Genomic DNA, 27,544 nt, shown 5'->3' with positions numbered 1-27,544 from the left:
CTTTAAAAGCTCAGCAGAGGCTTTAAAACTCAGTGGGGAGAATAAAAACAAGGCTGACTTACCTCTGTCATGCGGGGCTTGCGGGAGCTGGATGGCACAAGCCTTCCTGTCTCAGGATGCGGAGCTGTGGCCATGGTGTATGTTTCTTTGCTCACCTTCTGCTTAGACCTCAGGAGGGACAAAGCAGCTTTAGTGGAAACCCCCGGAAGGTTGGGGTTGTACAAACTTATGCACCAACCAGCGTAAACAGAGGACCTCCTATCTGCATGCTGGATGTGATTTGGCTTAATGTAGTTTAAATAGCACCAACTGACATTAGTGGTCGTGTGGAGGCTGGGGAACTGCAGTACCTTCTTTGAGTCCGTACCTTCTTGCGACTTGGCTGGTCTGGGGGACGTTTCTGACAGAGGCAGCGAGCTGGAAGGTGCCAGTGGAGGGAGGTCAGGTTGTTCCTTGGAGTCTTCTTTCTTCACACTCAGTGGGGGCAGCCCTCTTCGGTAAGGCTTACCAGAAGGCTGGGCGTATTCCTTCAACACCTCTGAGCCTGGGGCCGTCGCATGGGGCAATGAGGAGTGAGGAAGGGAAGTCATTTCTTTTGGGTCAGATGGATCTGAGGATAGGCTGGACGATGTTTCTAGCTCCCTCCTGCCCTGGCCCTGGCTGCTTAGGTGGGATTTCTCTGGCCTCTTGCCATCCTCCGTGCTGGTCAGCACCACACTGCACGGTTTTACCAGCTCAAGTGTTTCATCTGCCTTGGAAGCCTCCTCTTCCTTTACCCTTTTTTGCTGCTGGGTTTCCATGGTAAGTTCCAGGCTGCCAGCTGGTGAAAGGACGCGTTTGCTCCCCCCTACTGTTGAAGAACTCCCCTCCAGGCTCAAGACACTCTCTGATGACAGGGAAGTGCCTTTTCTTTCTGGTAACGTCACAGGCACTCTCAAGTATGGAGTCGGGAAGCCTCTGCTCTGCTCTTCACTTCCCCCAGCTGATCCAGGCCCCATCTCGTACACATCTGTCCCACACACAGTTGTCCCTTTGCACGGGGGCTCCTCACACTTGGGAAGAGTCACAGTTGCTGAGCTGCCTTGGGACTGGGTGACCAGGAGCTGGGAGAGGGTGGTGTACATGGCGCTCCCATACGATGGCATGTTGGTCTGAATGCGGACGGGCACAACCAGGGACACCATGGTGTCTGGACAGGCAGGCAGGGTTGGTGGAGGGGCTGATGTGGGTGCTGAGCAGCTGGCTGGGGGGGCCCCAGGGGGCAGCTGGACATCACTGCTGTACTCTGTGCTGGGGGAGAGGCCAGCACTTCCTGTTGCCAGAGGGGCCAGGCTGGTTTTGATCTGGGGCAGATGGCTTTCCACATCCCCAGGGAGTGGAAGTGAGAACTGGGATTGCAGAGGCAGGAAAAACCCAGAAGAGAGTGCCGATGAGGCTGGGTACGGCACGGGGAGAAACGAAGGGGGCTGCCGGAAGGGGATGCTGGCTGGGTGAGGCATGAGCTGAGGGAGGGGGAGCTGGCCCGGGTGCAGAACAGTAGGCTGGAGAGGAAGCGGTGGGGCCTGAAATAAGGAGGGAGGAAGCGGGGGCATGGAGTACGGTGTAGAGAGGAGGCTGGACATGGCCTGGGTGGAAAAGAATTCTGAAGACTGTCCTGGCTCATGCTGCAAGAGGTGCTGGAAGGAGAAGAGGGAGACAGGTGGGGGCAGGTACGGCTTCTCATGCAGGGGGGGCTGGGCAATGGGGTGATGAAACACTTGCAGGGCTTCTGTGTAGGGCGGAGTGGACCCCAGCGGGGGTCTGTCCTGCACCTGGCTCTTGCCTCCCGGGTGCCCACTGTGTGAGGTGGCTGCTGAGGGAATCTGGGGCAATGAGCTTTTGGTGGAAGGGTTACTGCATGAGGGCTTTGGTTCTTCACTCTCCTGTCTTCCCTTGGGGGCGGCCTCTGGCTCGGTGTCTGGAGGCCTGCTCAGAGAGGCCTGTCTCACCAAAAAGCATTTCCTTCTCTCTGGCGGGGCCGCTGGGGCCGCGGGGGCTGCCGGGGCCACTGGGGCCGGCACAGAAGGGCCTGTCAAGGACAAGCTGCCATAGTCGAATGATTTGCTGCGTGTCTCGGTCATATGGGCAGAATGGGAAATGTTGGGGCTCTGCTCTGAGGCTGACCTCCGCATCTCTCGGGCATGCGGGTGGTGGCTGGGGACGGTCAGCATGTGGGTGCCCAAGGGTTTGGGGCGTGTGTCAGATGAGAGCCCAGGGGCCTCGGCTTTTCCGTGGTCTTCCCTCTCGAAGGAGGCGGAGCGGCTGGACCCGCTCAGGGAGACACTGCTCTCCTGGCTGGGACTGCGAGACAGGGGTGCAGAGGACTCAAAGCTGGACTCCCCCGACGACTGGGCCATCTCTGCCAGGCGCAGCCTCTTCTTCTTGGGTGGCAGCTTCTCAGCTGGGAGCTGGGCAAGCGTCTGGCTGCGCTGGGGCCACTGGAATTCCTCTGTCTTCTCGGGTTCCTTAGGGGGTGGCTCGGGCTCTGTGTCTGGCCGGTCGGGCTCCTCGGTCACCAGGATCTCAGGGACCTGAATGTTGGGCTGGCGGACCAGCCTGGGCTGCAGGGAGTGGGCCGGGCGTCCGTGCGGGGCGGGTGGAGGGGAGGAGAATGGGGCCGGGGGCTTGTCTTCCCCTTCCAAGCCACTGGGCTGCTCCAGAGAGTCGGACTTCTCGAAGGAGCTGGTGTGCTGGATGACAGAAATTTCTTTGGATGTTGTTCTCCTCTCCTTCCCTGACTCTAGGCCAGACCCTGGCTTGGGAGTCCTTGGCTGGAAGCCCGTGGGCCCCTCCAGGGAGGGCACTGACTTACGCGGCTCTGCTGGTGACTTGGTGGACTCCAGGGGAAGGTTCTGAGCAGCATCAGATGGTCCGGGGCTGCCGAACTGACTTCTTGTCGACTCAAAGGCAGGTGGCTCCTCCTCGTCCCCAAGGCTCTTCTCTTTCCTCCTTTTCCTCAGGGGAGTGAGCTCCAGGGTGGTCCCCAGTTTGTAATGCATCATCTGGGACCAGGGCTCGTGCTCAGCCTGACTCTTCTCCGCTTCTGGGGACGCGTGAGCACCTGCAGCGCTGGGCTTTGAGACCTGAAGCTCCGAGCAGTAGTACTTTCTGTGGGCTTCGTAATTGTCCCTTTTCTTGTAACGAGCACCACATATGTTACATTCATAGACCACCCCTTTCGTTTTCAAACCCTTCTTGGTCTTTTTGGTGAGTTCGCTTTCCTTGGCTTCTGGCTCGTCAGCGGGTTTGGAGGCCGTGTCTTTGCTACTGGGCCCCGCCTCCTCCGAGCTGTACTCCCCGCCCAAAGGGAGCTCGATGGCCGGCTGGCGCTTGAGCATCCGGGGGTGGGAGGTAAACACGTGACTGCTGCGGCTCAGGGCTTCCGAGTCGGGGATGTGGTCGTCGAAGGAGTAGCTACCCCGGAAGGTGTGATGGGGGGTACTGAGGGTGCAGGTGGCGGAAGGCATTGAGTGGCTTCTCAGCAGAGGCACAGGGGGGGTGGTGCTGGGCGGGTGCTGGAGGCTCAGCAGCGATTGTTCGGGCTTGGTTGTTTTCTCACCGTGGGATGACAGGGGCTCCCGGTAGAGGCTGGACTTGGGTGACTCCATGCTGCTGCGCCTGGACAGCGAGCTCCTCCTCGGCTTCACGCTGTCGATCTCGCTGGTGTCCACCACAGCCTCGTTGATGGTGATCAGCTTGGTGATGTGCTCGATGACCTGGGTCCGGGGCACAGACAAAGGCACCAGGCTGGGCTTGTCTTCGGCGGACAGCGGCAGGAGGGGCTGGGTGGAGGTGGCCGTCAGCATGGTGGTCCGCTGCCCGATCCGCCCGCACTTGCCCAGGATGATCTCGGCATAGGACCTCGCGTTGGTGTTTGGGGGGCTGACCTGCTGCTCGGCGCTCTCAGAGCGGGAGAAATACCCAGATTCTGTGCTCCCTTTGCTGCCTGGGCTCAGAAACGCTTGCTCGTCCATCACCTTCTTCCTCTCACTCAAGCGGAGGGCCAGCTTCTGCTTTATCGTGTGGGTGTCTTCGGGTTTCTGGCTCAGGGGGTGTTCTGACGAGGGCTCGGTGAACGGAGCGGGGTCCTCGAGCGATGGGGCTGAGCTGGACTGGGACAAGGAACAGCGTTCGTGGCTGGAGCCCTGGCTCCCGGAGCTGTACAAACCACTGGACAGGAGGGGGTGCTTGGGCCTGGGGGAGAGCTCTGCGGGGTGGGTGGATGCGCTGCCCGTTTCCTCTTCCGAATCTGTGCTTTCCCCCTCGGTGGGCTCCTCGAACTCCTCCCCAGGGATCCTCTCCATCTCCAGCCCCGGGGGGTACATCTCGCCGCCCACTCCTGAGGCCAGGCCGGCTTTGATGCGGTGGGCATGGGACTTCCTGTGTTTGTACAGGTTACTCTTGGTCTTGAAGGAGAAGCCGCAGGGGCCGCAGGGGTAGGGCCTCTCGCCGGTGTGCGAGCGGATATGCTTCTGGAGCACGCTGGGCTTGGCGCAGGGCCGGCTGCAGTACTGACATATGTACTTGCCTGGCTTCTGTGGTTTCCTCTCCTTCTTGTGCGCCTCTTCTGGGGGCTTCAAGGATACCTGGGAGGGACGGGGCACAAAGACTTTGGGGAGGCCAGGCAGGTCCTCAGGGGGAATGATGGAAGCGTGGGAAGGGAGGAGCTGGCTTGATGGATGGAGCCCAGGGGTCACGAAGGAGCTTGAGGGTCCAGGTCTCATGGGGTCGACCAGCTGCCATGTGGACCCCTCCAGGAGATGCTCCGGTTTGCCAGGTGACATGAATGCTGGTGTCAGAGGGTGCTGCGGAAGCTGTGAGAGGGGGATGGAGGTGTCAATGGAGGACCTCTTGGGGGGCTTCTGCTGCTGGCCTGTTTTCTCCTGAGAGCCTTCCCTAAGAACCGACGGGGGGCCCGGGAAGGGCTGCGGGGCCAGGAGCTCTTGGAGGGGGCCCTCTTGGGGGGCAGCCGTACTGCTGCCTGGGTACGGCGCACTGGATGAAACACTGGCCTGCACGGCCTCTCCTTTGGTCAGCCGCTTCCGGGGACTTCCCTCAGCCTTCTTGGTGCCCTTGATGCTTTGTTCAGGATCCATGACCTCCACAGAGACTTGAGATGCTATTCAGGGAGGGTTGAGGCAGGCTGCATTTATGAATAATCCAAGTGTCCCAAGGAGGCACCTGGTTTTGGCCACATTGGTCAAGAGCTGTGGAAGCCAAACCCAAGATGGGCTTTGGGAGTTTTTTTGCAAGTGTCACTGGCTGCGAGTGGACTCAGAGCAGGTCATCGGGGCCCACACTATTCACATAGGTGAGGCATGGCCCTCTACTTCGAAGACAGAAAACGCGTCAGCACTTTCTGCCTGAATGTCTGTTGTGGAAACGTCATGAAGGATGTCAATGTTGCCATCATACTGTTTCAGTTGGCAGTGGTGAGTGGCCACCCACAAGTCCCCTGTGTGCTATGCGGACAGTCGGAGGCTAGAGACATCTGTAGGCATGGTCCAATCATCCCTGGTCCCGGCACTGGAGAAGCCACGCTGGCTGCCTCGGGCAGCTCCGTCCTGCCCCTTCTCCCCTGGGGTCCGTGTTGGAGATCCGTGGCCGCAGAGGGGAAGTCACGCTCTTCTAGTGATGAAAGCACACACACAGAAATACACACACACACACACACACACACACACACACACACACACACAAGAGAAGAGAGAGTTACTGCAACGTGTCCACGACCCGTGCAGCTTGGACTCTGTGAGACACAGTGATATTCCTAGAAGATTAACTGGGAGACCCGACCAGAAGTCACAGCCCCCCACTCCATGCACCTGCGCAGAGCCCAAACCTCCCCCACCCGCACTCACAGTGGTGTTGGGTGACCTGAATGCCACCTGTGGTTCTGAGGACTGTGGCTAGGCTGTGTGTGATGGTAGGAGTAGAAGGGGGAGGCAGGGCAGGCTCCGGAAACCACAGAGCAGTTGGGGATGGGAAGCTTCGGCTCTGCTCTGAGGCAGGTTCAGCTCCCAAAGCCTCCATTGCCCAATTTATATGATGGGATAATATCAAGTCCTGCCTCGATTGTGCCTCGGGGCTGCACTGGAGTCCTACATGATAATGGACATGGATGCCACTGGACAAATGTGGGCTGGTCCTACAGCTGGTGGAGGAAGAGGTGCTGGGGCGTTATTCAGGGCTGAGCTTTCCAAGGGATAGATTATTCTCAGGTTGGTATTATTCCTTCTCTGGCCCTGGGCTCTGAAGGTGTCCATGAGGGGCACCACTCATGGTTTTATCACCCTTGCTGCCTTGCTCACCCAAGCCCATATGTCACGGAGAAGCTAAACCCACCGCTCCAGCCTGTGCAAACTCACAGTCTAACAGAGCCATGGCTACGCTGCCAAACAATAGCTGGGAGGATCGTTCTGGCAGGTTCCTCCAGCTTTTCCTGGCAGCCGAAGAGCAGAGGGACATGGCCCTTAGAGCCAGAGAGGAAGACATATCTAAGTTCTTTGTAAGCAAGACTTTCATCCCTTTCCTTCTTTGCAGGAAGGAAAGTCTTGCTTGCAAAGAACGTTTTCACGTGGTACTTCAGACGGGCAGTGAACGGCGCACGAGGTCATCTACCTCTTCAAGTGACAGCCCTCCAGCAAAGGCGGTGACTGACTTTTGCCAACAGAAGGTCACAACTCAGCAAAGCCTATTCTTTGAGCAAGTCGAAGGCTTCCTCTAACTCAGGCACAGGAGGCATCCTCACAGAGCAGGCTGAGTGTAGGGAAGGCCGAGGAATCTCATTTCTCCTATTACTGTCAGTAGGGTGGCTACATCAGCTAGCATCATCCAGACTGGGGCACTTTTGAGAGTGAAAGAGGCACAACCAATAATTATGGAGGAGCAACAGGAAGAAATCAGGGCTGTCCCAGGCAAGCTGGAATGAGTGGTCTCCCTACAATCGCATTTACCTTGTGACCCCAAGCAGGCCCAAGTGCTGTCTCTGGGTATCTGGTACAAACTTTTAATCTTTGCTCTGGGGACTGAAATTACACCATGGCCTCCTAATGGATTCTTAGAGATTGGGTGTCTAGTCTAATCCCCTCACTCAACAGATGAGGAGGCTGAGGCTAGAAGGATGCTGTAATTTTCCCTAAAACTTGCACAGTGATGGCGGTGGGGTCAGACTACTCTGTACCTCCCGACCCCTGGCCAGGGCTCGTCCCCTGCCACAATGAATAAGTGTCCTCTAGGACTCCCGTGGCTCAGTGGGCACCAGTCTACAGCTCCATGTGCTACGAAAGCACTGGCTTGGCCCCAAGGGGCATGGCTGGGGCTGTATCCCTGGAGAGCATCTGCAGGCATCTAGAACCTTAACAGCCAAGGAGGCCTTTCAACTTCTGTGCTAAACTCACTGCGGCTGCTAGACAGGAGGAATGGGGGGGGCACAGCTAAGGTTGAGGAGACTATGATGATGGCCTTACCCCAGGTCTTGCTTATCTAAGCTAAGGCAGGACAAGGCAGAGGTCATGTGCAGTGCAGAGAGAGAACCACTCCCTGGGCTGGTCTGGAACCCTTGGTGCGGGCCCTCGGGTGCTGTGTACGGATGGTAAAGGGTTTACTATACTTACTATTTCTACTGACCCTTTCATGCAAGGATCTCCAAGCACCCCCCAAATACTAGCTAGTGGTAAGCTTTGCTTCTTCCAGTGGATGGATGGATGGGACCCTGTGGCATGACTGAGGCTCAGTGGGGCTCAGTTGGACAAGGAGGACCCTACGTTGTTGAGTCCTGCGGTTCTCCCTTCATCCAGCCATAGGCTCTCCAGGGGCAGGTGGAGAAGCACCCAAGGGCTGTGGTTTGGAGCAGTTCACAGGCCAGGCGGGAGGGGTGGGGTGGATGAGGAAGATAGTCAGGTAACTGTTATGTCATCAGGTGACTCGCTGGGTCAGCACCATGTGCCGAGGGTCAGCTTCCAGCCTCCACCTGTGAGCGGGGCCCGGTGCTCTTACAGGGAGGGCCCTCCTGCCTGAACCCCGAGGGAGGAGCAACCAGGACACATCCACACCGTGGAGTCAGTGAGGCCTGTGAGCTGGAAGGCCTGCTCCTTTGTTCTGCAGGGAAGACACCTGAGCCACGGTGGGCTATGACTAGCCCAGGGCCACACTCGTCCTCAGACTCCTGGGACAGGGCTCTCTGCGACCCTGTCTACACCTCATGACGGGTCTGAGGTTCTTAATATAAGAGGCAGCCAGAACTGGGAGTGCAGACATGGGGAAACCTGTGAGAATTCAGAAGGCCTCAGCCTTGGAATGCATTGCAATTCTGACTGGCATTAATGCTTTCTTTCTTTTTAGCTCCTGTAGGAGAATGATTTCTAATCATTGTGACCAAGTGATGCCAAGAGAATGGTTTTTTTTCTAGCTTCTCTGCTTCTGAGGGTATGTGTAAAAATGTTAATATAAACTTGAGGTAACAGAGGAAAAAGCTGCTTCTCCAGAGAATTGCTAAGGGCACCTGTAAAAGTCACCAGCGACCTGAGGTCAGAGGTAGAGGGTTTCCCTGACAGGGCCCAGGAGCCAGGCCAGTGGGGGCCTGAGCCTCGGGCCAGAGGGAGGATGGACATCGTCTGCAGTTGGTGGCAGGAGGGCCTTGAGGTCCATGTTGTCTGGCACTCGGGCCACAGCCCTCAGAGAGCTCTGGCTTAGCAACCAGCTGAGAACCATAATGAGAAACTGAGCTTCAAGAGCCCACTGGTTAACATATCAGACCACTCAGCTTCTACTTCTGGAAGCTTCGTAGGTCTAGCTGTCAGGACAGCCCAACAGGGAAGCAGGTAGGGTGCTGGGGCTGGAGACCCCCAAAGCATTAGGGTGTCCTCTGTGTACTTGTGTGAGTGTAACCACAGGATCAATTCCTGTGGGAAGGGGAACTACTTGGCTAAAGGGAATGTAACTTGAAGCGTTTGAGGGGTCCTGACGAATAGCTCTCCAAAAAGCACAAATTCGCGTACCCACCAGTTGCACGTGAGGACTGCTTCTCCAAACTCCTTCCTACCTACCTCTCTCTAATATTTACAAAATGGCTGTACTGGTTTCCTCCTGCTACTGCCACAAACTGTCACAGACAGAAACTTAAACAGCACAATTCATCACTGTACAGTTCTAGAGGTCCGAAGGTCTCCCTAGGGCTAAAATCAAGGTAGGGCTAGGTTCCCAACCTTCCTCTTTCTGGAGACTAGGGAAGAATCTATTTTCTTGTCTTTTCTCACTTCTAGAGGCTGCCTGCTTCCTTGGCACGTGGCCCCTTATGTCTTCAAAACCAGGCAGCAATAGGCAGCCACATCCTTCCCACATTGAATCACGAACACGGACTGCCCTGCCTCCCTTTTCACTTGTAAGAACTCTTGTAATGACACTGGGCCCACCTGGATAATCCAGGATCATCTCCTTCCTCCAAATTCTTAATTTAATCACACATGCAAAATTCATTTTGCCACGAAAGGCAACATATTCACAGGTTCCAGGGATTAAGATGTGTGACATCTTTGAGGATCATTATTCTGCCTACCACAGTGGTAGTTTGTTTTCTTAAATTTTCTTAAATTTCTTTTCTTGATCTCTAGTGAGGCTTGGAACTCTGGGGGCACCTGGGTGGCTCAGATGGTTAAGCATCTGTCTTCGGCTCAGGTCATGATCTCCAGGTCCTGGGATCGAGCCCCACATCAGGCTCCCACCTCAGCAGGGAGTCTGCTTCTCTCTCTGCCTCTGTCTCTCCCCCTGCTTGTGCTCTCTCTGTCTCTCTCCCTTTCAAATGAGTAAATAAAATCTTAAAAAAAAAAAAAGAACTCTGCACAAACTTATTAACCCATTATTTCATTCAGTTTTATTTTTCATATCTTTTGCTTATGTTTCTAATAAATTATATTTTTCTTATTATTTTACATGAACTTTTGATATTGGGCATATTAATCCTTTTTATGTGAACTGCAAATATTTTTATTTGTCAGTAGTCTTTAGCTTTTCTGAACAAAAAATTTTGTTTTCATGTGGTCAAATGCATCATCAATCTTTCCCTTTTGGACTTTTAGATTTCATGCCCAAGATTATTTTCTAGAATGTCACCCAATTTCTTCTAGTTCCTTTAAGAATTACTTTTTTTCCTCCCTCCCTCTGCCCCTCCACCCCTTTGTTCCTCCATTCTTCCCTCCCTCCATCCTTCCCTCTCCTACTTCTTTCCTTTCCATTAAATCTTGGTTCCATTTGACATTTATTTTTGTGTAAGGAATGACGTAGGGATAAGGCTTAATTTTTCCCCATATAGATATCCAGTTTTCCTAACATCATTATTGAAGAGTCCACCCCACTCTCCGGAAATGCCCTGGGACACTTTCTGAAAGCACAGGTTCTAGCCCCATTCCAGATCCACCAAAAAAGAATCTCTGGGGAAAGGACCCTAGAATCCGTATTTTTACAAATTTCTCCTTGTAAATCTAACAAACACGTTTCTTTACTACAGCCTGGTATTTGGGAAAACTGATGAAACTCCTCCAAGTGCCTCCTGTAACCAATCACCTTGCCTCTAGGTTCCAAATTCCCCACCCCAACCCACCATTCATTGTGGAAAGAGAATTCTCTTCAATTGTCAACCTCACCCAGGCTCTCCCTCTGTCAAGAACACTCAATAGCTGCCCACTGCAGGGAGATTCAGCCAATGGCATTTCAACTCCCATGACAGACCCTACCTAGCCTTCCTGGCCTCCTCTCTCCACCCTGCACTTTCACTGTGCATCACCCTCTAACTGGCATGTTCTTGACCTCTCTGTGTTTACACACTGCTCTTGCCAAGGGAACAAGCAGAGAAAAGAATCTGAACACTAATCCCGCAGAGGAGTTAGGGAATGCATGCAGAAGATGTGTTTGAGCCTGGCCTTGAAAGATGGGGAAAATATTGATGGTTAGATTTGGAAGGAAGGGATTCGAGTCTAGGCGGGAGGTGTAACATATGCAGAGCACAGGAGGCTGGAATGTGGCCACTGGGAATGTTGAGTTTGTGGCCTCTATCCTAGCCAACGCTTGGGGCTCCTGAGCCCAGATCGTCTGGGCAAGGATCCCACACTGTGCTGGGGTGAGTTCAGGGCACAGGCAGGAGCTTCCACACATTCCCTCCTAGGCCCTAGAATAACATAACAAAACAAAACAAAACAACAATGCCCCAAACTGTGAAGTCTCAGTTGTGCCACACATCTAGCTGAGCTGGGGTTAGTATTGGCCCTTGGAAAGCAGGTGGAAGGCACAGTCCCATGGGATAGCCAGAGGCAGACTGCTGGCTGGATAAAGTTTTCAGGGCAACCAGACCCACGCAGGCTCTGGCCTGGATTCACTCATGGAAAATAGGCACTACCAGGGTCTGATGGATTACCTTCACGGGGATGAAGTTTTCCACTAATCAAATAGGTCACATAGGGGGGCTTCTTTAAGAAGCCTAAGATGTTGGGTCTGTGCTTAACCAGTTCATCAGCATCTTCCCAGCAAACCTGTGTCTCCCTGACTGGACAGAGACTGGGCTTTATTTATCTTCATATGTCCAGTGCCTGCCACTGAACCTAGCACTGAGTAAAATATTGAAAATATTTTCAAAATACCTAAATGAGTATCCACCATGTCCCCAAACTAAAAATTAACATATTGATCCTCACACAGGTCCCCTTTTTGCAGATAAGAGGACCAAGACTCAGTGAAGTGACACCAATATCTTCAGATGACACAAGAAAGGGCAGAGGTAGGATTTGAGCCCTGAGAGCAGGCTGCCACCTAGCAAAAACCTCCAAGAGTGCTGACCTTGATCACAAGGGCCCAGCTGGATTTCCTCTTCCTTCCCAGCACCCAGATCCTCCAGGAAGTCTTCCTGGTTAATTATAGCCACCTCCGCTCGCATCGAATTCTCCTCCCCGTGTGTAAATCACTCTTCATGACCCCGCTAAACTCAGGGCTGAGTTTCTTGATAAATGTTTCCCTAACCGCAGTGAGTAGTAGATTATTCACTGTCTGGGAGGTTCCCAAATCACTTCCCTTGGATGACTGTGGTCTCTGCATTTCTAGTTTTCCTTCTCCTCCTTCCTAACCCCAAGACCCAGGCAGGGCTTGGAATTTCTGCACGCTGGTCAAAAAGCAAAGTCTCTTCATAACTAAGAGGAACCTAGGCAATCCTGGGTGAGTTACATCAGGCTGGGGTTTGTCCTCCTGTCAGAGAGCCCGCGGACCAAGGTGGAATTGATATCACAGGGCAGACAAGGTCTCTAGCAACATCCCCGAGGAAAGCAGGAACATGCTTCACAGTCAAGACCAAGAAATAATGCAGACAGAAAGATCTCCACTCTGTCAGACCCGTGGAAGCCCAGACTTAGTCCTGAGTACATGTAGTTGTGACAACTCAGGGAAAGAAAGTCCTAACCTATGTCCTGTGTCTAGACAGACAACTGAACTCTTAACATGTGTTGGGGCTGTTCCTAGTGTTCTATACAACAGCTCTATCAGGTTGACACTATTTTCATCCTCATGTTACAGATGAGGAAGCTGGAGCACAGAATCACGAAGGTGGCAATGGCATGGCTAGAACGTGAACTGGGCCATCAAGTGACCTCTGAAGTAGAGACCCTTAAGGCAATAGAATCCTGGGAGGCTCAGTCAGTTAAGCATCTGCCTTTGGCTCAGGTAATGATCCCAGTGTCCTGGGATCGAGCCCTACATGGGGCTCCCTGCTCAGCAGGGAGCCTGCTTCTCCCTCTCCCTCTAATCCGTCTCCCTACTTATGCTCTCTTTCACTGTTGAAAATCAATAAATAAAAATCTCAAAAAAAAAAAAGGCAATAGAATTCTGGCAGACAGAACCCAGATTCAAGTCCCAGTCCTCACACTTGGGTAACTAAACCCTGTCTGGCCTTGGTAGGAGTTTTGTTTCCCCCTTCCACCTAGAAAAGTACAATGTTTAAGTCTTGTTCCCATTAAGATTGAAAACGAACCGCAGTCAGGCCCTGTAGTCTGGTCTCAGCAGGCGCCCAGTGAATCCCAGATGCTCGTAGTTAATTAATCTACTAAGTTCTACGTTGTTATATATCTAGTTATCGATCTACCTACCTATCTCATCATTTGTGTATATCCACCTTGTTTGGTAAAGATTAAAAGAGGCTTCTGGATGCCCGTGAGAACTGGTGAGCTTCTGAATTTAACTTGACCTGCTTATCTAAATGGTCCCAGAAGTACTTGTAGGTCAAAGGACTTAGGGAAGAACAAAGCCTGAAGTGAGAGTCGGGCCAGATTGGGCAGACTTGTCAGCCATTTACATTCTTCCAGTCTCTCATCAACACCGCCTAAGAAAGACCTGCACTTCACACTTGCTGCCGTGGCCTGTTCGCTCATTAGTTTCCAGCAGGTCTCTAGCTGTCCCTTTGATGGCCTTTTGTTTCTACACAAATGACAGTGGTATAAAAGATATACCTGTCTACAAACCTCCTGGGTAGTTAAGGTTCTTTGGTCTACTGTGAAGGGCAATATATAGAATACACTATAACACACACACACACACACACACACACACACACACAATTATAGAATAAACCACATAAAGAAAAATGACCAGGGAGACTAGGTGACATATATAGTGTATTCCAAAGTTGGACAATGACAAAAGTAGCGATTACCTGTGGTCTCCACCATTCTTGCCCACATGGCAGGATGAATATAAGTGTACAAGTAATGATACAGCACTTATAATGATTACTTGACAACTCATTTGTTCCTTTGCTCACTCAGTCTGCAAGCATTACATAGGCCTTCTCAATGCCAGGCCAGTAATATGAAAACAGACATAAATTACAGACCTTACTATAAAACTACAGTAATCAAGACAGTGTGGTACCAACACAAGAGAGACCAAAAACAAAAACAAAAAGAAAAACATCAATGGAAACAACAGAGTAATGAAACAGACCCCCTCATATACAATTTCCTGATTTGTAACTAAGGTGCTATTGTATTTGGTGAGGGAAATAGAGTATTTTCAATAAATGGTGCTAAAGCAATTGAATATCCATGTGGGAAAAAAAATAAACCTTGGGCCCTACCCCTACCACATGCATAAATTAATGCGAAAAGGATGATTAGCCTGAATACAAAAGATTAGATAATAAAACTTATAGAAGAAAACACAAGAACATATTTTCATGAACTTGGGGCCAGCAAAGATTTCTTACAGTTTACAAAATGCACAATCACATCATCATAAAGGAAAGAACTGATAAATTGGACTTCATTAAAATGAAAAACTTCTGAAGAAAACTTTCTAAAGACTGGCAAAATCTTCAAAGCCAAACACATAATTTCTGTTCATCAGAAGATACTAATAATAGAATAAAAATACAAACCACAGACTGGGAGAAGATATTTGTGATACATATTCAACAAAGGACTCACCTGGAATATAGAAAAATCCTAAAAATGAATGTAAAAAGGTAGATAATCCGATTAAAAATGGCCAAAATTAACTCTAAATGGATCAAAGACCTAAACGGAAGAGCTAAAACTATAAAACTCTTAGAAGGAAACAAGAGGGAAAACTTCATGATATCGGATTTAGCAACGATTTCTTGGATATGCCACTAAAAGCATAGGCCATCAAAGTAAAAATAGATAAACTGGACTTAATCAAAATTTAAAACTTTTGTGTGCCACAGAACATAATCAACAGAGTAAAAAGGCAACTTACAGAATGGGAGAAAATATTTGCAAATCATTATGTAAGAAGGGGTTAATATCCAGAATATGTCAAGAACTACAACTCAAAACCAAAAACCAAACAACCAGATTAAAAAATGAGCAAAGGACTTGACTAGACATTTCTCCATAGAAGACATACCAATGGCCAACAAGCACATGAAAAGATGTTCAATATCACTAATCATTAGGGAAATGCAAATCAAAACCATGAGATATCACCTCACACACACTGGGATAGCTATTATTAAAAAAACAACAGAAAAAATAAAGTGTTGGTGAAGATGTGGAATAACTGGAACCACTGTGCACTGCTGATGGGAATGCAAAATGGTATAGATTCTATAAAACAGTATGGTGCTTCCTCAAAAAAATTAAAAACTGAATTACCATATGATCTAAAAAGTCTACTTCTGGATATAAACTCCAAAAAATTGAAATCAAAGTCTCAAAGAGATGTCTGTCCACTCATGTTCATAGCAGCATTAATCTCGAGAGCCGAGAGTTGGAAGAACCCAAGTGTTCATCTACGGATGAACGGATAAAGAACATGTGGTATATACATGCAATGGGGTATTATCTCGTCTGCCTTAAAATGGAAGGAAATCCTGACACATGGATGAACCTGAGGATATTATACTAAGTGAAGTAAGCCAGTCACAAAAAAACAAATACTGTATGATTCCACTTATACGAGATACCTACAAGTCAAGTTCTTAAAGACAGAAAGAATGTGGTTGGCAGGGGCTGAGGGGTGAGGAGGGTTGAAAAAATTGTTGCTTGATGAATATAGAGTTTCAGTTTTGCAAGATGAAAAGAATTCTGGAGATTCATTCACATTGCACAACAATGTGAAAATACTTAATACTACTGAACTTTGAAACGGTTAAGATGGTAAATTTTATGTTATACGTATTTTATCACAATTTTTAAAAATGGCAAAAGATTTGAACAGGTATTTAAAAAAACAGGTTGTCTAAATGGTCAATAAGCATATGAAAAGTTGTCAGCACCATTACCCATTAGGGAAATATAAATTAAATCTACCACCCACTCATCAGAATGACTACCATGAAACAAACAAAATGACACCAAATGTCGGCAAGGATGTTGAGCAACTGGAACTCTTCTTGTACATTGTTGGTGGGAAGGTAAATAGACACAACCATCTGGACAACTGATTGGCAAAATCTTCCAAGCCAAACACACACCTGCCCAATGACTCCAAAATTCAATTTCTAAGAAGATATCTCACATAACTGCATCCATCTGTCTGTCATAAAACACAAACAAGAATGTTCACAGTAGCTTTATCCATAATAGCAGAAAACTGAAAAAAATCTAAATGCCAACAATGAATAAAACAGATAAATTGCAGTATATTCATACAAGAATTATTACATAGTAATAAAAAAGAACGAAGTACTGCTATAGAAAAAATATGGATGGATCTCACAGATATAATAACAAGCAAGGAATTCAGACACAATAGACTATATACTGTATAAACCCACTTAACTGAAGTTTAAAAATAGGCAAGACTAATTTTTCGGCATTAGAAATTGGAATAGTGGTTAGCTTTGGTGGGACAGGTGGATATTGACTAGGAAGGGAAATACAAGAGATTTCTGGGGTGATAGAAATGTTCTAGATATTGATCTGGTTACATATGTATTGCACAGGTATATATATATGTAAAAACTCTTTGTGTTGTACACTTATGATATGTGTACATAATTATATGTATGTCATGCCTCAATTAAAAAAAGAGACATGGACTTTGCACTTAAAAGATACGAAGCCTTTAAGGAAAGAGACACAAACAAAACCAGGTAATAAGGTGTGGTAGATGCCATGACAGTAATGGGCTCTGAGTACAGGTTGGTGGGGAAGAGAGGGATCATGAAGGTCGGCTATAGAGAAGGTAAACTGGGCTCTGAAGGACAAACGGATTTCATCAGGCAGAAAAGGAGACCAGTGTGGGCAAAGGCAGGATGATGCTAGGGTAAACCCTGGGTGTGTGAGGGGGTGAGCAGTCCAGCATTAGAGGGCCAGGTGTGCAGTGCACAGTGGTGGGAGAAGCAGCCAAGGACATGGATCAAATCAGGCTTCTGGTATGTTTATTTCAATGAGTTCCCCATCAAGGTTTGTTGAATGAACGGATAAGCCTTCCCATAGTCATGACACATCTGATGCCTAGAGTCGCAGAACAGGTATGTTTGTGTGGCAGCAAGTAGTGATGAGATCCAGTACTGGTGTGGTCATGGAATTCACTTCTTCTAAAATTATTAATTTCCTCAAAGTCGGCTGTCTTCCAGGCTCCAGAATTTGAAACCATCCCCACTCAGTTATGGGACTGACTCTCTGCTATGAAAGCTGAGTAACTTTCTGTATGTACTCTCTCCCCAACTTCCTTCCAACCATCTCACCATTTTTGATAATTACATATTGGTTGTCGTGGCAGTTGTCTTAAACAGCTTCAAATAATATGCTTAGATTGCTGTTTCCTTGTCTGTCAACTTTAGACAGTATCTATCCACTTTCTGTTATGAATAATGAAGAAATGTGTGTACATACTCTTCTTTCCACCTCCTTTCCTCCATCCACCTTCAAATTTTTGTTAGTTATATATTATTACTCTTACATTTCCAAGTTGCATAACACTTACATTTCTTGTATATTATAATTAAGTCTAGTCTATAGACTTAGGTCAATTTTAAAACTTGAAGCTAAGCAACAATATGTTTATGAAGATCTCACTCCCTGGGGTGAGTGAGATCTTTGTATAAATGGACTCAAGAAAAAGAAATGTAATTTCACATGACTGAAACTTCATCACAAGAAAAGTCTACCATAAGTAAAGAACCAACACATCTTCCAATAGCGTAGTTATAGCTTCTTTCACTTCTTGAATCCCATGTCATCACCTTTTTGGATTCCATTTTTGATTGAGAGAAATAACTCCAGGATATTTTCATTATTGCTTCTGTTTTTTCCCCAGGAAAAAAAATAGATTGACTGAATAAGAAACTTTGAGATCTTACACATAAAAAAAATCTCTATTTTGATTTCAAAGTTTGAAAGGATAGAATTTTTAGTTCAAAATCAACGTCCTCCACGGTTTTGAGAACATTGCTCCACTGTCCTTTGGTATCTTGTTTTACTGATGAGAAATGCTGATGTAAGATTTTATTCTGTCTGGAAGCTTTTTTTTTTTTCACCATTGATACTCTGACATTTCAGCAAGATGGGTCTAAATGTTCCTTTTCGTTAATTCGTATCTTGAATTCAGTATGCTGTTTCAATTTTTAAATCTCTGTGTGTTTCTTCAACTCAGGAAATTTCTCTTGTTATTTCTTTGACTATTTCTATCTCTCCCTCTGCCATTGTCTGTGGTCTCTGCTTCTAGGTCTCCTATTTGAAGGGTTCTGAACCTCCTAGATCTGGCCTCTATGGATCTGAATTTTTTCTCCTTGATGTTTTGCTCTACTTTCTTGGATATTAGTTTTAACTTCTAGATCACCAACTTGGTCTTCATCCATACCAATTGTGTCATTCAGTTCAGCCACTGAATTTTTTTCAGGAGTTATATTTTAAATCTTCAATAATTATTTCCTTTTCTCTGATTACTCCATCTTTATAGCAACTAGTTCCTTTCCATTAAATGAAATCATCTCAATTATTGCCAAGGATACTAATGATTATTGATTTTTGAGTTCTCTTATATTTGAAGCATCTATTTCCTTTGGAGTGAGCTCTTCTTTTTCCTTTTTTCCCCATTTTAGGCCTTCTCTTTCTGCTGTTGGTTTCTTCCAACATTTGGTGATCCTATTTGTGAATGTAAGACTGCATTGTGAATTTAGTATATGTGCAAGGATACAGGTTCCAGCTCCTGCAACAAGGACCCAACTATAAGATGCCTTAGACAAGCCAGGAATTTGCTTCTGTCTTATGTAAGTCTGAGTGTAAGTGGCCATGGGCTGATATGGTGGCTTGAGAGTGTGGGTATCTTTGATCTTGCTCTTCTGCCATCCACAGCAATTGGCTTCCATCTTACAGCATCATGTCCACACAGTGGTCAGCAGGAAAGGGGAAAGGGATAGCAAGAATGGAAATTGTACATGTTATTTCAGGTCACACTTGCCATAGGGCCGCACCTCACGGCTAGAGAGCCTTAGCAATGTAGTCTCCAGCTGGGTGGCCATGTGGCCTGATCAAATATCCATCACTATATAAGAAGAGGAAGAGTATATTGATGAAATAATTAACTGGATAGGGCTTCCTGTGAGGTTTCTGGTCTCTTTTTCTGACAGGTTTGTCCTTGAATGTGATGATGAAATCATGAACTCATCCTATTGGGGGAAGGGGTTCTATGTAAGAGGGTGGAGGATTATGATGGCAAGTCTCCCTGTAAGGACAGTGAGGAGGAAGCCAGCCAGGGGACTCCAGCAATCGCTGAAAGAAGGACTTTACTCTGCAGTGGGCATGGTAGTAGACTTCACTGGAGGCAGGTTGCCCATGCCTCTTGCATGCTCCCTGCCCCCATACTGGGTTGGTAGGGAGTCTGGATTCTCTCAGCTGGTCTCAGACCTTGGTCCCATCACTTGCCTTAGAGAGTATTTCTAGGGCTTGGCCTGCCACTGGCCACCTGCCTCCATATGTAGAAAGTGAGAGGGGTTGAATTGTACTTGCTCATCTGAAAAGTTCTTCAAGAGACTCTGAAATGGTGGCAGCCCATACCTATTCTTTGTTTTGTTGGCTTTGGGCTTGAACAATGCTTAGCTTTTCTGGAATAGAAAATCTCTCAGGCCTTTGGGGTCTTGTCTGTAATGTCTTCTGCTCTGATTTCTCCGTCTATGCAATCTTATGGGTTTCCTATCTTTCTAAGACTTATCAACATTTGTGTCCATGGAAGGACCAAAATTCTATCTTGTTTTCTAATATTATGATGTCATCCTTTCAAAACTGCCTTTATCTCCTGACAATTCTAGGATGTGGAGCTGGGCACTTGAGTGCCAGTGGTTAGGAAATCAAGCATTGTGGTTCACTGGCAGAGAGGCCGATGCCCTTTCCAGGATCCTGATGCATCAGGAGGAAAATGGGTCCTTCCAGCTGAGGGCCATCAGCTTAGAACCCCACAGCATCCATCTCTGTGGATAGTGTACGTGATGGTCCCAACACTGAGAGAAGCAAGCCCACCCAGTTCCACGAAGGGCAGGAATAGCTCGTCCGGCTTGCCTGGGCAGCCTGTGGTCCACCAGGCAGTAGTCAGTGACCGGACTGCCCAAGAGGTCTGCAAGCCACTGTAGGGCCACCGGGCATGCTGCTTTTGTCCTCTTTCAGCTTCTGGAAAGAGCCTTTGTAGGTAGCCAATTACCCAACTCTCTGTACCTTGCCACCCACGGACCTGAGAGTCATGTAGTTGTCTGCACTAAGGGCTGGGAGAGAGGGGCTCCATCCCATCCCCTGGAGGCTGCCCAAAGGCTGTCTCTAGTCCATCACAGCTCCCCTTCCTAAGACCCCTTAGGCTTCCCACATAGTACGTGCTCCATGGCATGGTTCCAAAGGCCTCTTTAGTGGCTCCTGCTTGCAACTCAAGACTCGTATCTCCCCTTCTCCCTCCAGCCTATGTGTTCTCACCCCAGGGGGCTATAGACTTCTCAGAATGCACACCGTTCCCATTGCCCCAAATGCCCTGTCCCTCCTAGACATGTGGCAAACTCCTCAGTGTCCTTCAAACCCACTTGTGATGATTGATATTATATGCCAGCTTGACTGGGCCATGGTACCTAGACATTATTCTAGATGTTTCTGGAAGGTATTTTATAGATGAGATTAACATTAAAAACAGTAGACTTTGAGTAAAGCAGACACTCTCCAGAATATGGGTGAACCTCATCCCATAAGTGGAAGGCCTGACTAGAACAAAGACTGACCTCGCCTGAGCAAGAAGGAATTCTGTCAGCAGATGGATAGCCTTTGGACTCGAACTACGACTCCTCTGGGTCTGCAGCCTGCCGGCCCACCCTGCAGATTTTGGATTTGCCAAGCCTCCATAACCACATGAGCCAATTCCTTAAAATAAATCTCTTTCTCTCTCTCTAAATACATGTATTTACATCCTGTTGGTTCTGCTTCTCTGGAGAGCCCTGACTGTTCACCACCCCAGACATCAAACCCTCCAGCAAGCTTCGGGAGTCCCTCTAACATTCAGTCAAATACCTCTGTGCATCTCACACTGTGTTGTAGTTTGTCTACAGACTTTTCTCCTCCAAAGACACAGGATTCTTCTAGGCCAAGGAGCCTCTCTCAATCACCATCACATTCCAAGCACCCAGCACAACGGCAGACACACAAATAAATGGTGCTTAATAACTAATGCTTGTCCACGGGTAGGTGAACCACTGAGAACGAGAGAGGGGACTGAAGCAGGTGGCCTAGGGGAGTCCCACTGGGTAGAGGGAATCAGGTCAAACTCTTGAAAGGGACCCTGTAAGGTGGGCCAGAGGACAAGATAACTAGTTCCTGAAAACCAGGCTCATAGAGCCACTTGGAAATACAGGTCAGCAAAGGGCTGTTCAATCTAGGGGAGGACCCCAGAGGTCAGCCTACAACCAGTCCCAGCTTCTTGGACCCCACCCCGCAGCTCGGGTTAGTCCAATAGCTACTGAATCCTGACCACAGGCTCTTGTTAGGGATTCTCACTTTGGGTCTTCCTTTTCTGATGACACCTAAGCTCCAGAAACAGTTGGGGGAATACACTGTTTGTGACCTCCAAGGGAGCAGTCCTCTGCATTTCCTGACTTGTTACCTGTTCCCTAAACCTCTCTAGTTCAGTGTTCGTCAAACAAGGAGATGTTGCCAAGTCTAATTTTTCTGAGACTGAATTACAAAAAAAAAAAAAAAGAAAGAAAGAAAAAAGAAAAAGAAAAAGAAAAGGCTCATTTGCAATCCACACATCTTTTTCTCCATCCAAACTGAAACCAGACCAGGTGATTTTGAAAATTCTACCCTGGCAGAAGGCATGGCCTGGCGGTGCAGGGCAGGAGGTGGGCCTTTTGAGAATCACTGCTCTGTGCTTCCCAAAGCTCCAAGCACAGGTCTCTGGTTGCCCAGGGCACTGTGAACAAATAAGGGAGCGAAGAGACCAACGTTAAACTAAAAGAGTTATAACACCCAAGTTCCACCTTGCAGAACGAACTAGGACCAAGTGCCTTTGATTCAGGCAAAAGGAAAAGAGCCAAAGAAAAGATAAGCTACAGACTGACCAAGGGACTGGCACTGGGAGAAAGATGAATCACATCTCGTGATAAGAGGACAAACTGAGAATCAACCGGGATAATTACAAAGAGGGGGGCTGACATTACTGAGCTCAAGAACCACGAGGGGTTTATTGACATGAAAAAAGATTAACCAGGGCCTAGAATCACCCACCTAAGTATCTCCCTCCAGAACCCGACGATGCCAGCCCCCACCCCCACCCTTCATCTTTGCACCTGAGAAGATGGGCAGAGACCACGGAACCCTGGTGTCCTTTTTCCTTTGTCCAGAACCTCAGAAGACCCAATAGCGTTTCTTGTGTATCCTGCAGAAATGGGGCAGCCTCTGCCGGTTGCCAGCCAGCACGGGCCTGGCAGGGTGAATGCAGCAGCACAGGGCCCTGGAGACGCTGGGGTATCTAGAAGGGGAAGCCGGGGTGGCCTGGGAAGGCAGTGGTGGAAGGCAGCCAGGAATCATGTCCCCAGAGCGCCAGCCCTGCTCACTCCCCTGCGGGGACTGCACACTCCCTTCCCAGAGCTCCCAATCCTTCTGACTCAGGACAATCCTCTTCAAACGGGTTTCCCAATAAGTTTAGCCCCAGTGAGTGATGTCTCTTTCCCAAACAGGATCACGCCCCTGCCCTCCTGCCCAGGGCATACACAGCACGGCCTCCCCCCTCCTGTGGCAACCGACAGTGGCCCATTCTTGATTGCTTACTACCTGCGAGGGGCTGGGCTCCAGCTGGTTTATTCTGTGCCCCGTGTTGAGCTAAGGGTCTCACGTGTCCTATCTTTAGCTACAGTGTCCAGAAGCAGAGGCTCTGTTTTCATCCCCTTCATGGTCGCTGTGCCCGCCCCACAGGCACTCACAGGTATTTGTGAATGAATGAATGAATGAATGAACGAACGAGTGAAGTTAGAATTGTGGAAAACCTTAGTTGGCGAGTAGTTTACAGAAGTTATCTGAGTTCCTTTCCAGAAAAAAGGGGGTATTTTCATCTCTGAAACTAGAGGGTAGGTCAATCTGTTAATGAATCGAATTTTCTAAATGTTGAGTGTCGTTCTCGTAAACACAACTTCGGCAACCTGGTGTATTGGGGGGTGTCTAGTGTAATTCACAGACCGTAAATGCCACCCTTCCAAATGTACAATGAAGTGGTTTTTCATGTATTCATAAGATTGTGCAACCGTCATCACTATCTAATTCCAGAACGTTTTCATCACTCCAAAAAGAAGCCCCGTGCCCCTAGCAGTCACTCCACGTTCCCCTCCACTGCCCCCGCCATAGCCTCTGGCAACCATTACTTGATCTTCCTGTCTCTATGCATTTGCCTATTCTGGACATCTTATATAAATGGAACCCTACAATCCTTGGTCTTTTGTGTCTGGCTTCTTTCATTTAGCATCATATTTTTAGTCATTTGCTTTAAAAATATCAGTATCCCATGGTGTTTCTCATGGCATCCTGGGCCCCAGGGGTTCTAAGGCCATAATGCCTGGGTGACACCCAGGTCGAAGCCAGCCAGCATGAGCCATCAGGACGGCATGGGGTCTGGTGGCGGATGTGTGGAACCAGGCGGTGTGGGAGTCGGACAGTAGTCACAGCACGGACAGTGTGGGGCTGGGAGCAGAACCAGTGGTTAGGAACAAGTCAGGCATGGGGACTGCACTTGGAATGTTCCTTGGCAGGGGACCCCTGTGGGGTCCTCAGGAGAGCCAAGGGAACAGCTGCCTGCAAACCCCACTCTCTGGTGGGAAGAGAGGTGTGTCAAGACCACCAGTCCTGGACCTGCTGTTTTGAGTTTGAAGGGACAGTCCCATATCTAAGATGGCCTCAAAGCTCAACAGAAGGTGTGGGTCCCCAGGGCTTGCTGGCTCAGATCTTGGGGTGCAGAATGGACAGTAGCCCTCCTAACTGCGTTACCACCTTCTCTAACCCAGGGCTCCTTTTAGCTGGGAAGTCACTCCTGGCAGGAAATCCCAGCAGGCTGAGTGGAGCCAAGAACGCTTTGGTCTTAGGCAGTTTGTCCATAAATTGATTAATTAATTAACAGTTAATTCTCTTCTTGTGTTTTTGTTTGTTTGCAATTTTAACTTGCTTTATTCCACAGAGCATCTGATGAGGTTTACAAAAACAAAATCAGAGCACTAATTAAAAATCACAAATCAACCCGGGGGAAATGGAAGACACAAGGTCTAGACCAGAGGGATAGAAGAACGTGGATAAGCAGGGGAGAAGGCCCCACACAGTGGCTGAGTCCAGGCCCCAGACTTGGGGTGCAGCTTCCTGGCAGTGAGAGGAAAGGACAACACAGCTGAACATTCTCAGTGTCCTGATGACAAACACGCCAGTTGCTCAGAAAAAGCACAGCTCTTCTTGGCGCTAAGATCTGAAGGGAATTTGTCTCATGCTGTTTTCAATGGGGAGACATCCATGAAGTCATTCCTTTGATACTCCTGGGGCTCCCAAGGGCCAGGACCGGGCTGGGTCTGCTGACATGTAGATACAGGTGGGCCCCACGCTTTACATCATTAGCTCTTGTTGGGGAAACACTGTGCCATTTGGTGACCACCATTTCAAGTTTTGCCAGAAACACATGCCATCTGTTCCATTATTTATGTGATATTTTCATTTACGTCTGACGAGTCTGACTTGTTAGAAGACGGGCTCCCCCTCAGCAACAGGGTTTTACTGAATAAAAGACATTACTATGAGCCTAGAGAATTTCACCCATGTCCCCTAAAATCATCTCATGTTCTACTAGTGGTTTGTGTCCTGCACTTGAGAAATAAGCCCCCACCCCTGACTCTCGATGCACCGGGCACACCTCCCTTTGTGGACACGAAGTCCTCCCCCATCCTCCACCCGATGGAGAGATGGAGATGGTCCACGCGCCAGCCCTGGTTTAGGGTCTCTCATCAAACTCCATCAAGGGAAGGGCCCTTGAGCAGCGCCCAAGTTAAAGCCCAAAGCCTCCATGTGATAGAGGAAGAGGCTGGGGCTCAGGGAACAGAAGGGACTTGTCCCAAATCACAAGGCCAGTGACAGCGTCCATGGCAGGAGCCTCCCAGCCTCACCTTCACGGCTGCTCTACATGGATGGGTGAACATTTATATGACTGAAGACTGGAGCTCACTGAGGGAGGCTGGCTAGTGGAGGGATGGGGTCTCACCCAAGTCCACAGCAAACCCCATGAGGGCAGGAGCCACGTCTACTTTTTCCACCAGGGTAAATCCCACACCTGGCCCTCTGCCTGGCACATAGCAGGTGCTCAGAAAACACGAGGGTGCTGTTACTGCCAGGTTCAGGATGACGATCCCTTCTTGGAGGGAGGGAGAGCCCTGGGATGGCGTAGTGGCTGCCAACTGTATTTGCCGAAGTCTTTCTCAGGCCGGGGGGTAGATTTTCTGCTGTTGATTATATTATTGCCTATTTTGTTGTCACTATTTGGTTGAAATATTTTTAAAAATTTAAATATACTTGTCAAATACACCATAAATCTAGTATCACTTTAACAAGCGCGGTTTTTTTTCTCTGCTAACATAACACTCTGTGCTGCGGCTCTAGTGACTTTAACTGAAGTGGATGAAATGACACCCCAGCTCGTGGTCTCCTCAGCTTGTCACCTCTCCCTCCACTTCCAAAGCCTGGGGCACTTGGGGGGTGAGTCTGAGCATGACTGAGGCCAACCAAGGCAGACGGCGCATCCCAAACCTGGTCACGGCATCGCTGGCGTGGCTCACACAAGAGAAGACAGGTGGAGAACCCCCGGGCTCCACTGATGAGGGCCCCATCCAGGCAATGAGAGTTTCTGCAACACCAAGCCACCAACCAACATCTCTGTCCCCAGCTGCAAAAGGACAAGGCTCGGCATGTATATACTTTGTGAGCAACAGACTCTCTGGGGGCCAAATGCCAGATTAGGGGGTACTCTGAGACTGCCAAAGTGGACCACAGTCTCAGAGTGTTGAGGCTGGAAGGAACTTTCTAGGACATTGGCACGAGCTCCCATAGGAGCTGTAAGCCTCCCTTAGGGACTGCTTTCAGGAGACCACTCACGACCTGGGGCAACAGCAATTGGCTTTTTTTTTTTTTTCTGCAAAAGGAGTCATTTTTTGTTTTTGTAAAAATGGAATCACTCTGTGCACATTTCTCTGCACCTACTTTTCCCATGGAGGGTCTTTCCAGGTCAAAGGCCAACATTTTTTGAGCAGTTAGTATATGGCAGGCACAGTGATAAGCACGTCACATGCATCAGGCCTGTAGGGCAGGCACTACAATAATCCCTATTTTACCAAAGAGGAGACTGATGGTCAGAGAGGTCGTGTAACAGATTGTACATAGTGGGATCCAGATTTGAACGCTGGCAATCTGTCTCTAGACCCTGTGTTCCCAATCGCTGCTCTTTATTGCCTTCCTGAATAGATTCCGGGTCTGTCTCATTCTTTTTAACAGCTGAACGACAGGCCACCGTTTGGATAGAACACCTTCAGACTCCCCTACTGTTCAGTTTTCATATATTTTTCTAATTCTTCGTGCCACTGGAATTTTGTGATAAACATCCTCTGTGCACATATCTTTACAGGCTGGTGCTCTTGTTCCGTAGGCCAGGTTCCCCGAAATGGGACCATGGGTCAAAAGGTATGTGTGTTTCGCGTGGGAATAGCTATGGGCCTATTGTTTGCGGCATCTTCCTAAGAATGAACCGTGTGGTTTTCACTCACTGGTTTTTGTTTTTGTTTTTTTAAAGATTTTATTTATTCATTTGACAGAGATAGAGACAGCCAGCGAGAGAGGGAACACAAGCAGGGGGAGTGGGAGAGGAAGAAGCAGGCTCATAGCGGAGGAGCCTGATGTGGGGCTTGATCCCAGAACGCGAGGATCACGCCCTGAGCCGAAGGCAGACGCTTAACAACTGAGCCACCCAGGCGCCCCTCACTCCCTGGTTTTGATTCTGTCCTGAAGACACAGCTCTGAGCCCTCGTCAATAGGACAAACCCCATAATGGCTAAGGACAGTCTTCTCCTCCCTAGAGTCCTCAACTGTTCCTCTGATACCGTGGTTACGTGTCCCCTGTGGCTGATCCAGATACGTCTTAAAGTGCAGTACCCTTTGGGGTGACCTCCTCCCCACTGAAAGACACACGGAGAGGGACAGAGTCTTTTCTGATGTCAATGGTGCAGTAGGAGGGATCCAAGTAGGTAGGGTTCTGAGTCCTTCTCTTCAGCCCCCAAGCCACACACATGCCTGCCTGAGATAACGACCGACCAACCAAATTCTATCCCCCACGTAAGAAAATGGAGCTCATTCTTCAATTAGGGAAAACCCCAACGACTTCGGAGCTGGACACACCTTCAAGCATCTTCGAGCTCAATGCCTTAGTTTACAAATGAACCCTGGAGGGCAATGACCAGCCCAGGCTCACACGTGGGGTGTGGAAGCTGGGAGCCGGGTCACCGGGGGTGCTTGGTTCCAGCTCCCTCTGCCTG

The 27,544-nt window shown here is 48.8% G+C and overlaps 1 protein-coding gene across 1 annotated transcript in view; it reads right to left on the bottom strand.

The window, feature by feature from the left end:
- The window catches only part of HIVEP3 (HIVEP zinc finger 3), a 451,731-nt gene that overhangs the window by 53,102 nt on the left and 371,085 nt on the right, over positions 1-27,544 (bottom strand). Inside the window, exon 5 of the mRNA XM_026498358.4 lies at positions 63-5,667. Within this exon, the coding sequence (XP_026354143.4) occupies positions 63-5,135 (5,073 nt within the window). The 5' untranslated portion in view covers positions 5,136-5,667. The remainder of the gene's footprint in view (positions 1-62; positions 5,668-27,544) is intronic.

Source organism: Ursus arctos, unplaced genomic scaffold (assembly GCF_023065955.2).
Source record: "Ursus arctos isolate Adak ecotype North America unplaced genomic scaffold, UrsArc2.0 scaffold_12, whole genome shotgun sequence".
Taxonomy (NCBI): Eukaryota; Metazoa; Chordata; class Mammalia; order Carnivora; family Ursidae; genus Ursus; species Ursus arctos.
The sequence above is the reverse complement of the archived record's forward strand: the minus strand, read 5'-3'. Positions and strand labels throughout refer to the sequence as shown.